The 13132-nt window shown below is 47.7% G+C and overlaps 2 protein-coding genes across 7 annotated transcripts; both read left to right on the top strand.

The window, feature by feature from the left end:
* The first annotated feature begins 154 nt into the window (after positions 1–154).
* Positions 155–6890, top strand: LOC6610335 (protein cueball). 2 transcript variants are annotated; one of them, XM_002034885.2, is made up of 4 exons: positions 155–510; positions 4070–5474; positions 5542–5875; positions 5934–6890. In XM_002034885.2, the coding sequence occupies exons 1-4, from the start codon at positions 417–419 to the stop codon at positions 6033–6035; spliced, it is 1935 nt and encodes a 644-aa protein (XP_002034921.1). In that variant the 5' UTR covers positions 155–416; the 3' UTR covers positions 6036–6890. The 2 variants fall into 2 exon arrangements, with proteins under 2 accessions (XP_002034921.1, XP_032574229.1); XM_032718338.1 differs by lacking the exon at positions 155–510 and adding an exon at positions 3528–3806.
* Positions 6891–7433: 543 nt separating this feature from the next.
* Positions 7434–13127, top strand: LOC6610334 (poly(U)-binding-splicing factor half pint). 5 transcript variants are annotated; one of them, XM_002034884.2, is made up of 5 exons: positions 7434–7550; positions 8151–8244; positions 10657–10951; positions 11186–11689; positions 11751–13127. In XM_002034884.2, the coding sequence occupies exons 1-5, from the start codon at positions 7548–7550 to the stop codon at positions 12766–12768; spliced, it is 1914 nt and encodes a 637-aa protein (XP_002034920.2). In that variant the 5' UTR covers positions 7434–7547; the 3' UTR covers positions 12769–13127. The 5 variants fall into 5 exon arrangements, 1 of the variants encoding a protein (XP_002034920.2); XR_004361731.1 differs by lacking the exons at positions 7434–7550; positions 11186–11689; positions 11751–13127 and adding exons at positions 8635–8695; positions 9016–9020 and having other exon boundaries at positions 8152–8244; positions 9075–10750; XR_004361730.1 differs by lacking the exons at positions 7434–7550; positions 11186–11689; positions 11751–13127 and adding an exon at positions 8635–8690 and having other exon boundaries at positions 8152–8244; positions 9075–10750.
* The last annotated feature ends 5 nt before the right edge of the window (positions 13128–13132 follow it).

Genomic DNA, 13132 nt, shown 5'->3' with positions numbered 1-13132 from the left:
TCGCAAATTAACTATTAATTTAGTAACGAAACTGTATTTTAATGGTCGAGAGGGGAGGTTGCGATAGATACTGCAAAGCATCGGAATACATCGATACATTTCGCAATCATATCTATGATTCCCCACCACTATGTGCAACCTCCGATCAAATCAAGTGATTTTTGAAGTTAGTTTAAGAAATCTTGTCGGATCGAAAGGTCGTTAGCGGTTTTCGTGGCGCGTTCTTTGAAGCCCCATCCGAAAGTCCGTAAAAACAGCGCGCTGTTGTTTCCTATCCCCCGTTCGCGCAAATCCCCTTTCCAACTGACCAGGCAACGGCAACTGCGGCCAGGCGCTTCCAATTCCCGCAACCTAACCATAAAGCCAGGCGATTGTGCAATCGCAGGTGTCCGTTGGCTATATAATCCACCTGTACAATGATCCGCATCCGATTCGGAATGGACGTGCTGCTAGTTTTGCTACTTGCCACATGCCTGCTGACCCCTGCACATGGAACGCCACTGGAGTGGGGTAAGAGCAGCTTCCAGTGGGAATACAGGTGGAAAAGAACAGTTGCGAGGAGCAGGAGCACCTGCCGGCCCGCTGGCAACCCTGACGCTTAACCTTCATTTCACAGTCGACTTTCAGAATTAGAAATCAATTCGACATAAACAATGCACTCAATGGAGTGGAAGTGGTCTTATGTAATCGCTTGACATTAGCAGCAGCATATTCCCGCACGCAGGTATTCGTGCCCTCTATCAGCTGACTATCGGAACTGCCCCGTCCGGAACGATTTCGTTTTTATCTCCTTTATCAGTGGCAGAGGCGCGCTTTTGCTATAAATGCACACGTCGCTATTAACTGATAACTAATGGGCAAATTCTAATGCCAGATACTCATTGTTATTAGGCGTTATGTTGTTGTTGCGCTTTCCCCTGGAAACATTTCTCTCGCGCTCTCTTTCACTCTATTTACTTGGTTCAACGTGGCCGGCGAAAAGAAACCGTAAAATACAGTTGAACCTTCCCGAAATGCCGCTTTCCAAACTGGAAAATGTGTTGGGTAAAATTTAAATAAATTTAAATACTTTGAACTCCATAAAATGAAATCTGCATTTTATAATACATTCGGAGTTCTTCAAGTTCCAACTGTTCGAATCTGGAAATCCTCTTTCCACCAGGTGAACGTAAATATTTGAATTTGAAATTGATTCGAACTCCACGAAGACAGTCATTTTCTGGCAATGAATGGCAATCCCTAGCCACATGGTGGATGGTTCATCAGGGAGCAGTTGCACTGTACTCGGCATTTGCCACCACCCGAGCCGCCATGTGGCCGTATTACTTTGTCACGTATGCCACAGCACCGGGTTTGCCGATTTGTTTAGATTTCGGAGACTGCTGGTGCTGCGATTTCTAAAATTTCGTTCGCACCGTGGGTTTCGGTTTCTGTTTCAAACGAAGAATTCGTAGTCCAGAGCCGCTGGATGACCCACTGGTGACTGTTACGGAATTTCTGAATCGTAATCCGAGGCGAGAGATCTATTTAATTCCCATCTAATCGGGCGAGCACCGGGTTGCATGTGTAAATAAACCCAGAGGCATATTGAATGCGAACTGGAAACCCGATCTGGTCGCAACACACAGCATTATAGCCCACGTGCGAACTTTTCCGAAGCCTTTCCATTAGCACTTGATCGCACAACGATAATGCTAATGGGTGGAAATCGCACCGTGACGCGATGAAAGCCACGCGAAAAGCCATATCGTACTGCCAAGAGATACCGGCTATTTCATGAGTTATATGGTCTGGTCATAAGAATTATAGACCGCACTTCTATCGGGCACTTCAAGTGCCCATTGTAAATCGCAATCACTTGAGCTGTTGTCAGGTAATAGCGCCGGAGGAACAGGAGCAGTATATCCTTAGAGTTCTTTACACTGATATGCTTAAAAATATTCGTGACTAATAACATTCCACTCCGAGAAACGATATGATGCTGCATTGCACGCAGAACTCTTATCAAAGTTGAAAAAACCAAATTTCACAAACAAAAAATTTCACTTTAAAGCATACTGATACTGTTATGGGGAAAAGCAACTGAATCAAATTATTAAAAATATACGATTTGATATAAATTACGATATTTGTATCTTCGCACTTAAACTTACTGCGAAGATTTAGCGTACGTAATTAGATTATTAAATTACATTATGTATGTTTTTAAGCCTTCAAGTAGTTAGTTCTGATAGTTAAAAAAAAATTGGCTTGTTTAGGGTTGTTATTAGTGGTAGTAGATCAGATAGAGTAGCTCCGCCAATGAACTCGCCAATACATTGGTATTAGCCAATCTAGCATTTTCTGCATCGATAAAAACGTTGACCTCAAACGAGAAGGTCGACGGAAAGGTTCGTTCGCAACTCCGAATCGAGTGGTAAATGCTGGCCGGGCTTTGTTTTTCGCAGCTCTTTTTACAACCATCGATAATTGGCCAGCTTTTGAGATATATATGCATGAATCATGAATAACCAATAACTATGTTGGTGGCTCTGCAACTAGGATTTTCATTATAACCCAAGATACTATAACTTGTTTGTCTGTTGTGTAAGGTTTGTCTTGGTTTTGGTCGGCATTCTGCCCCGCGACAGTGACCTAGAAATGTTTTTTGGCCATTAAGCTAGGGCCAATGACCAGGTCGTCGTTGATGGATAATCGATCTGATCGATTGGTTATGGGGTCATTGTTTAAGGAACTGCTACAGTCACAACACCTGCGACACAACCTGCCACATCCAATCCGATACGGAACTGCTGCCATTTCGGATTCTGTTCCGCCAGCTGCAGTTTTTCCATTTCCGCGAGCGTTGAAGTTGGAGGCAGCGAGTCAGGATTGTTTGCATGGCAGCAGGTGTCGCATTTGTGCCCACCTGCCTGGCTAATTAAACAAACGACACGCCCCCCAGAACGCTGGCAACAGGTTTGCGATTTCGTTTGGGATTTGGAATTCGGGGGGGAAGTGCGGGCGAAGTCAGATTTCGGATTATCAAATCTGACCACCTTTATTTTGCACACCGAACTTGGCGCGGCCATGTTTTTGTGTACAAATTTCAAGGTTGCTATTGATTAGGGAGCTGATACTGAAGTAAGAATGCTTCAGGCTTCAGGTGTTTCTGTACTAAGAGCGTAATTACAGCTTAAAGTGGCTATTAAACAGGTCGTTACATCCACTGATTCAGCATATCCATATTTTAATTTATTAGCCCTTAAATCAGATAGCAGCAATAGCCTTGAATGACACTATAGAAGATCCCAGGTGATTATGGCTGGCAGGTCAAAAGATTGACGTTACGTATCGAGGGATTTCCCTAGGCTTTTGCAGGTTGACGTCTTCAGATCCTCGTCGCCTGCTGTTCACTGATTAACAACGCCTTATCAGTCTAGACCCTAGACCTTAGACACATTTTAGGTTCTGATGGCTTGGAACTGGCCGCATTAGGTAATCAATTAATATAAATGAAACGCAGTTCATTGGGCATTCATTGCCTGAATATTGTTGCGAAAATTCAATTCCAGTCGCAGTTTCCTCAAATGGCGAGGGCTGATTAAAATTCGCGACACTTTTGGCAACTTTGATGCCAGTCGACGGGGGCTCGACAATTCGGAGCCTTTGCCTACTGATTGAGCTTAATTTGCGCAATAAAGCACGGGGTCTTACTCCTATCGATGCGGCGGAGTGATGATATCTGGCACGTTGGCCCATTCCGCATGCCTTCCGAAAACTATTTTCGATTTTCGCAAAATCATATCTAATTGTAGATTAGATTGGTGAGATATATGTATACACTCGATTATCCTAACATTATTAATGATCTACGCTACCAAGACCACGCCTCATGGCCACGACGAGGCAGTGAATCACCATATTTATCACGTAGCTGTCATCAAAGTGATCGGTCGTAAATAAGTCCGGACGGAAAAACTAGTTGGTTTCCCCTATTGAGCCCCTTCAGCGATCGATAAAAAGAATTCAAGCACCAAACAGTGGGCTATCCTTTAACCGTCTAAATAATGTTGTTATCTTCTTGCAGACTTCGCCGTCACGCTGAGGACGAAGATCCAGTTCATGGACAGTTCCTGGCAGACGATAGCCACCGCCGCCCACGAGTTCGACGAGCTGTCCGCCCTGACCTTTGATGAGTCGGAGGAGCTGATCTACTTCAATGACCTGAAGCACCGCAATGGCAGCATATTCTCCCTGAAACGGGATCTCGTAGCCGCCAACCACGTGGCGGAGCAAACAATCGCACGCACGGGAAATGAGTCGGTGGGAGGACTAGCCTACGACCCACTGAACATGAACCTCTTCTGGTCGGACACCGAGCAGAGGAAGATCTTCTTCGCCCCCATTTACGGCTCCGCGACGCCCAAGGTTCTGGTGGATCTGAGCGCGGAGGGTGGACGACCAGATGGCGTGGCCGTCGATGTGTGCCGCCGCAAGCTGTACTGGACGAACTCGAACGTCACGCATCCCACCGTGGAGAGGATCAATCTGGATGGCAGCAATAGGACCGTGATCATCAACTCCGATATCGATATGCCCAGGGGAATCGTGGTGGATCAGCTGTCGGATCGCCTCTTCTGGATTGACGACCTGAAGGGCGTGTTCTTCTCGGTAGAGAGCTGCAAGCTGGACGGTTCCGATCGTCAGGTGGTGCTGAAGGACAAGCACCACGAGCCCCTCAACCTGGCTGTGACCAACGATGCGATCTACTGGACGGATCGTACTACCAGGGCCGTTTGGAGCCACCCGAAAGTGCCGGTGATCAAGGTTACCACCACTAGCAAGCCAGAAGAGGAGGATTCCACTGATTCCACGGACTTCACGGACCCGGAGCCAATGGCCGAGGACTGTCCGCTGGTTCGCGTTGCCAATCTTAGCGAGGAAGCGCGAGGAATTGTGGTCCGCACCGGCTTCTACCAGAGACTGCAGAAGGACCACCACTGCGCCAGCATTGTGCGGAAGGTGAAGGAGCGCGTGGTCGAGCAGAACAGGAAGTTCGAAATACGCTCAATGCTGGACCAAAAGATAAAGGTACTGGAGGACGAGCGTTGCATGAACGGCGGCGAGTACAGGGCTGCCACGGATCTGTGTATCTGCCCGACTGGCTTCAAGGGATCCCGTTGCGAGATCCGCGAGTGCCACAACTACTGCGTCCACGGCACATGCCAGATGTCGGAGTTGGCCTACCCCAAGTGCTACTGCCAACCGGGATTCACGGGCGAGCGCTGTGAGTTGAGCGTGTGCTCCGGACTGTGCCTCAATGGTGGTCACTGTCGGGTGTCCAAGGACGAGAACGAAGCGCCCAGCTGTGAGTGTCCAGCCAAGTTTGGAGGAGCTCGCTGCGAGCAGAACTCCACGGAGATCTGCTCCCTTTTCTGCCGTCTGTTGAAGCACGAGCCGGAGATGTATGTGCCCTTCGGCTGTCACAGCATGTAAGTGTGCTATACCAATGAATTCCCAGGCGCCTCTAGCTAATTTTTCATCTTTCCACCCTGTCAGCTGTGAGGAACTGGCGCAAGACAACAGCACCTACATTGCTGTTCCGCAGTACGAGCATTTGGAGGTGTGCCTTACGCCCAGAGTGTGGACCAGCAGCGTGATCATCATCCTCGTCGTGGGCATCGTTTCTAGCTTGCTGCTAGTGGCTGTGATCGTTCACGGAATCCGTCGCCTGTATAAACCCAAGCGCCCACGCATCAGGAAGACCTTTGTGGTTCGGAAGCAGGCCAGAACCAACTCGGCAGGAGACACTCCGCTCACCAACCGCCCACTGGCCACCGAGCAGTGCGAGATCACGATAGAGAACTGCTGCAACATGAACATCTGCGAGACTGTAAGCATACTGGGCATGTTTGTGAGGAAATTTCTTTAACTAGCTTACCATTTCGCAGCCCTGTTTCGACCCCAAGCTGGTGGAGCAGACGCTGTCCAAGTCCAGCTGCAAGGAGGACAAGAAGATACTCATCCACAACATGGAGGATGACCTGTACTAGGGCGCGGCGGACGGACGGACATCATCCTGCGCCCCAAAACTGAACCTTGTGATAGTCGTCGTCGTCGAGTGCGGATTTGGTGTATTCGAGCTTGAAAAGCTGCTGCCCGCCCGGCCCTCGACCCCGTTAGCCGCCAAGGTGCTCACCCAGGCAACCAGCAACTAGAAACCAATTACCAACCAGCCACAGCAATGTGCAACCAGCAACAGCAGCCTAATACTTAACACTCGCCTGGGACACTTAACACTCGCCAAACCAAACCATTTACTTAAGCCGAAGCAACATTTTTACTTAGCGATCTTCGGTCTCGTTAATTTATTCGTAGGATCATTTTACGCCAGAATTAGGATTTTAGCTCAAAGCAGCATCATTTTTGGATTTTTAATTTCTTAATTTTTATTCGGTTTACCTTTGAATACGTCATGTTGAAATGAATGCAAGTAAGTCGCGCGACTGACATTAGCTTTAAAAACGGATTACGCACGGATAACAAGAGCCTGTAGATCTTAAGCAGCCACAAGACCATTGCGATTGTGATGATTACACCCGGATCTGTTGTAATTAGCCCTACCAAGTGAGTCATTGTGCACTTTCCTTTTCCCCATGCTGTGAAAAAAACTTCGCTACTACTAAAACAAAAGAAAAACGCCCCACCAAATGCGAAATATCATGGCTTATCTGGCGATAATTTGAACAACTATACTGCTGAAAATTCACAGAAAAAGAACCAAAAACAGAGGGGCAAACTCTCACAGAAAGACCGAGAGTTGTAAATATTAAAGCATAGTTTAATTTAAGTCGTAGTCCTTAAGAAAAGGGTTGAATAAAGAAAAACTATATGCAGTTGTAATTGAATAACCGGTGCGCTTACCTGCAGTTTGGCATTAGTCACTGGAGAACGTCATCTTTCCAAAATAGAAGTTAAGAACAGGCACTTTTTTTCAGTGCAATTTTGTCCTTTTTTCACACTTACATTTGGCATCTTCTGAACTATGAACTTCACTTAGTGAGCCAAACTAATATTTTTCAGACTGAGTTCCGTTTGCGATTTACTCGGGAATTTTTCACTTAGCAGTGTGGCATTGCTTGCACATCCAACTAAAAAGTTTATAACCGAACGTACATTGGGGTGATTCCATTTAATTTTTAAGCCACACCGTTTTTTAATTTAAAATTTTACAATTTGTTTGTATTTTTTTATGAAATGGTTGTTTGGATACTCATATATGATATAAATGATTTGCTAAATTAATAATATATATGCCTTGATTTTATCGAGTTTAAATTTTAAAATGTCAATTTCCCCACAGTTACTAAAAACCTATCGGCTATTAGAGTAGCCAGTTAGCTCAACTTTGCTATCGAATAATCGAAGAATAAAGCAATCGACGCGGAGTGCCACCACTAGTTCGTATCCATCTTGACAAAAGTTTTTGCAAGCGCATAAAATTAAACAGTTTATAGCGTTTGTAGGCAACAAATCGCCACTAGAATAACTGGAAAAAAGCAAACATGGTTAGTACTAGACAAACGCGACGTACTTGCTCCGCAGCAGAGACTTTGTCACGCGCATCAAACCGAACATTGCGTCTTTCGTTTTCCCGTGAAATTTGCGCATTTTTTCGGTACTTTCGCAGCGGCGTTGCAGCGAGCGCTCTTGGGCGGCATAAGGGTTAAGGGGCATGTGGATGGCGACGCGTGGAGGTTACCGCGGAGCACCCCGTCGTGACCTTGCCTCCATTTGGGACTACGACGTCACAGCTGCCAGCCCCGGCGGGTAGATACACATCCGAATTAACACCACGCGCTCCCGCACCTCCGATTCGCTCTCCATGGAAGTGGAAGTGGAAGTACAGCCCTTTGGAACTTCGGCACGCGTATTTTTACCTGCGAGTGGAACGGGAAAGTGTCTGACCATATAGCATATGGTCATTCGGAATCCGGAAAAACATCTGCTGTTTTTGTTGTTTAAGCTAGGTTATCTGTTATCTTTTACCTTTTTGCAAACTGTTTGTTTACTTGGCTAGCGAACTGCTCTGCAAGGGTCTCAAAATCTTAAAAAAAAAAAACAATATTTGAAGCCCCTTTTAACCCGGTGTGTCTCTTCTGTTACAGGGAAGCAACGACAGAGCATCGAGATCGCCGCGTTCGGACGATCAGCGCGAGATCAGCGACATGCCGGCCACCAAAAGAACGCGCTCCGACTCGGGTGAGTTTCCCAGCTGTTCGTCTATAAATAACTATGTATGATGGAATGATAGTGCCCCGGCGATCAGCACATCGCCCCCAAAAACATGTTGTGTGTGTCTGTCAATGAATGAGCTTGGCACGTACAAACATACACCTACATATGTGGCACGTAGGTTTCAATCGACAGTGCAACAGTCCACGGAATACGGAGTCCTCGAGGAGCCGGCCTTCCAAATTGTATTGTATTATTTCGGTTGTCCAAGCATAAAACATAAGCACATCTTATATTTTCTCTCCCACTTGTACTTGTACTACTCTACTCTACTCTACTACTCTACTCTACTCCGTTGCATCCAGGGGCAGCACTGACGCCACTAAATAATCGGTTTTTCTTTTTGTTCTGCTTAAGTAATTGCAGACTTCATAAACGCACGATGAACTCTAACTCAGACTGTGAGGTGTGAGGTGAGGTGAGAGTCAAACAAATCGATTTGAGAGTCAGTCTATCGCCAAAAGTCGAAAAGGGCGCGTTCCCCAGTCGATAGAGCAAAAGCAAGCAAAAGCATATACGTGTGCTAAATAACGAAAGCGAATGCAAGCGAGAAAGCGCAATGAAATGCGTATTGTTCATAAATCTAGGGCATCAGTGAGTCCAAGTCCCGGTCCCGGTCCCGAAAACGAACCGATACGTTAAGAAACGAGTCGACGGATCGCCAGAACTAATCCAAAATTCATATATGTATAACTTTTATCTCTCTCTTTCTCTTTCTTCTATATTTCTCTTTTTTAGTTCTCGTAAGCGTTTTTCTCCTTTTAAGTTTGTTCCGCCTAAGACTAAGTTTTATCAAGATCGAAATCGAGGTTCGGGTATTCGAGATCGAGAGAGAGATGACCAATTAGATAACTCTACTACTACTCCACTACCAATCTACTACCAATCTGCTACTACTACTATCAATCAGCCACAAAACAGCCCAACCAGAACATCGACATTAATCCGCTTCTAACCACCTCGCCACCACGTCGTCGTGTGCCGCCAGCCGATCGGGGACCGACCCGATCCCGATCCCGATCCTGATCCTGTTTGAGATTCTGAGTCTGGCTCCGGTCCTGTCCTGGTTGCATTTACATTAAGTACCAATGATTTTGTGTTTTGTCCTAGCTAGCTAGTAGATCAGATCAGATCGGATCAAATCGAACGTCCGTCCAGTCATGCGTCCGTGTATTTTAGCAAATGGGGTACTAAACACTCAATCCCGCTCGATCCGCTGCCAATCGCCCGATCTTCCCGATCGCCATCCGCACCTAGCAATCACTAACTCACGAGCCTTGCTCTCGTAAGCGAATCATTAACCGTGGGTAGAGGACAGCTTTTTGTATGTAGGTAGGGCGGTGGAGAAGCTAACCAACTTAAACATATTGTTGCTCTTATTATCGTTTCAGCGTCTTGTTTTCTTTTTTTTATTTTTCTCTTTTTATCACTGAGCAATGTAAAATGTGTGTGACCCTTCTTCAAGTCAGTTACCACGCCCCAACTCATGGAAATCGATTACGAAACGAATACGAATACGAAACCGCACCTAAGGTTGCTTATAATTTCTAATTTTTATAAACTACTCGCCAGAACGGAGCTGGGCACACGCGAGATCGGGAGATCGTTAGATCGGCTCTTTCTGGACGGGATTACCCGGATGTCCCGCCGTGTGCCCAGTTCGGTTTGTGTGTCGGCGGATGAATTTTGATTTGATACGCATACACACACACTACTCGACACATTAACTCCTATTTATGTATATTTAATATCCACACACTTGAATCACATCACATACACTACGTATCTCAATCAATTGCCTACCGATAAGCGAATATGTTTTATTTGACGGGAGCTCTCTCCTTTTATTCTTGCATTTTCCAGCCTTGACAAATAAATGACAAAAACTCAAGCCCCCCTGCATAAACGATAGACTCATAGACTCTCTCATCCAACGCAAATTGAACAAGAAAGCCAAAGCATTAACCTTAAGTATGCAGTATCTAATATTGAAAAAAAAATGATTGTGACCATAATAGCGACTGCCCATCGATAGATACGCGCTCCAAAAACCCAAATGATCCGCTCGTGGAGCCACTATATGATTAACAATTTGTTTTCTTATTTTTTCTTTTTTGTCTTCATCTTTCTTGCAGGCAGCAGGCAGTTTTTGTCTTTATTTAAGCGGTTTCAAACGCAATCTCTTGACCAATTGTCAATTGTCTGACCCACTTTGCCTTCGGAAAAGACAAAGAAAACCAAGACTGAAAATCAATCAATCGAACAAGTCAAATGAAAAGTCGAATCGAATCGAATCCCAATCAAATTGCATAGCTGATGATCAACTGAAACGAACCCCCTCCCACTATAAGATGCACTAATCCCTCTTCCCAATTCTAGGCAAGTCCACGGATTCGAAAATTCCCTACCTTTCGCAGCCCCTGTACGACCTCAAGCAGACGGGCGATGTCAAGTTCGGTCCGGGCACCCGATCGGCGCTCCTCGGCCTCCTGGGCGGCGCCCTGCCCAAGCTCTCCTCGGAGCAGCACGACCTGGTCAGCAAGGCCAAGAAGTACGCCATGGAGCAGAGCATCAAGATGGTGCTCATGAAGCAGACACTGGCCCACCAGCAGCAGCAACTGGCCACGCAGCGCACGCAGGTTCAGCGACAACAGGCACTGGCTCTCATGTGCAGGTGAGTTGGTTAGATACTAGTTTTAGTTCCACTGGGTGCCATGATGTGAACTCTACAAATGTCTTGCGAAGATTGGGTCCCCCTGCTGCAGCTCCGCGTTACTGGAGGCAGTCGATGGTGCTCCACTCACTGTGCGCTCTTAGCTGATAAGATCTGACCACACAAACTCCTTTCAGTATATCCTCTCCTAATCATTGAATACTATTAACTCAGCGCCTTTCCCTTCCTCTTCAGAGTCTACGTGGGCAGCATTTCGTTCGAGCTCAAGGAGGACACAATTCGTGTGGCCTTCACTCCCTTCGGCCCCATCAAATCAATCAACATGTCCTGGGATCCCATCACGCAAAAGCACAAGGGATTCGCGTTCGTGGAGTATGAGATACCCGAGGGCGCACAGCTGGCGCTGGAACAGATGAACGGAGCCCTGATGGGGGGCAGGAACATCAAGGTAGGCCGACCCAGTAACATGCCACAGGCCCAGCAGGTGATCGACGAGGTGCAGGAGGAGGCCAAGAGCTTCAACCGCATCTACGTGGCCTCCATCCATCCCGACCTGTCCGAGGAGGACATCAAAAGCGTCTTCGAGGCCTTCGGCCCGATCCTCTACTGCAAGCTGGCCCAGGGCACTTCCCTTCACACGCACAAGGGCTACGGCTTCATCGAGTACGCCAACAAACAGGCCATGGACGAGGCAATCGCCAGCATGAATCTCTTTGATTTGGGAGGTCAGCTTCTGAGGTGAGTGTGTTGCTCTTAGAAAAGTAAGGGCGAAGTATCTAATGCATATGCTTTTTAACAGAGTGGGTCGATCTATTACGCCGCCGAATGCCCTGGCCTGTCCCACAACGAACTCCACGATGCCCACGGCTGCGGCAGTGGCTGCAGCGGCAGCAACGGCAAAGATCCAGGCCCTGGATGCGGTGGCCAGCAATGCGGTTCTCGGCTTGTCGCAGAACACACCTGTCATGGCAGCTGGAGCAGTGGTCACCAAGGTGGGGGCAATGCCAGTGGTTTCGGCAGCCACCTCGGCGGCTGCTCTGCATCCTGCTTTGGCTCAAGCCGCTCCTGCTCTTCTGCCACCCGGAATATTCCAGGCACCAACTCCCGTGGCTCCCAGTTTGCTTGGAGTTCCTGCTGGCCTGCAACCTCTACAGGCGGTGGTGCCCACTCTTCCGCCGCCCGCCCTTCTGGCCACACCCACCCTGCCCATGACGGTCGGTGGCGTTGGCGTGGGCATAGTGCCCACTGTGGCCACTCTTGCGGGAGCGGAGGCCAGCAATGGAGCTGCAGCTGCTGCCGCCCTCTCTGCCGCTGCGAACAATGCCGCTGTCACGGCAGCAAACCTCTCGGAGAACATCAAGAAGGCGCACGAGAAGCAGCAGGAGGAGCTGCAGAAGAAGCTGATGGATGAGGGCGACGTGCAGACGCTGCAGCAGCAGGAGAACATGTCCATCAAGGGCCAGAGCGCGCGGCAGTTGGTGATGCAGCGACTGATGCGGCCGGTGGACTCACGTGTAATCATCCTGCGAAATATGGTCGGACCCGAGGATGTGGACGAGACCCTGCAGGAGGAGATCCAGGAGGAGTGCAGTAAATTCGGCACCGTCAGCCGCGTGATCATCTTCAACGAGAAGCAGACGGAGAACGAGGACGACGACGAGGCGGAGATCATCGTGAAGATCTTCGTGGAGTTCTCGGCAGGAGCGGAGGCCATGCGGGGCAAGGAGGCTCTCGACGGCCGGTTCTTCGGCGGCCGGAGAGTGGTGGCCGAGCTCTACGACCAGGGCATCTTCGATCAGGGAGATCTGTCCGGTTAGAAGGGGAGCTATCTGAATTGCATGTGGCTCCCACATTTGTTCTATCATTTTTTACGTAGCACCTAAAACGCAACGATGCAAGTTTATTTATTACGCCAGTCCGAAAGCCAACGCACGGCAGCTGGATTATAAAATACGATTATGATGATTATGATGATTCTGCAACGCAGTGATTTAGTCTTAAAAAAGTATCCCTACAGCGAGGAAAGCAAAAGTCGGTTTTTTTTCGCATTATCGGAGCAAGAAAACCACAAATTAGAACCCAGGCAAGCACGCCGCCGCCGACTAACAATGTGTAAATTTACATTTGATTAATTTCAGCGCTTAACTTACAAAATAAACTATAGTTTCCAATTCAAGTGTC

This window comes from Drosophila sechellia, chromosome 3L (genome assembly GCF_004382195.2).
Source record: "Drosophila sechellia strain sech25 chromosome 3L, ASM438219v1, whole genome shotgun sequence".
In the NCBI taxonomy this organism is placed as follows: Eukaryota; Metazoa; Arthropoda; class Insecta; order Diptera; family Drosophilidae; genus Drosophila; species Drosophila sechellia.
The sequence above is the reverse complement of the archived record's forward strand: the minus strand, read 5'-3'. Positions and strand labels throughout refer to the sequence as shown.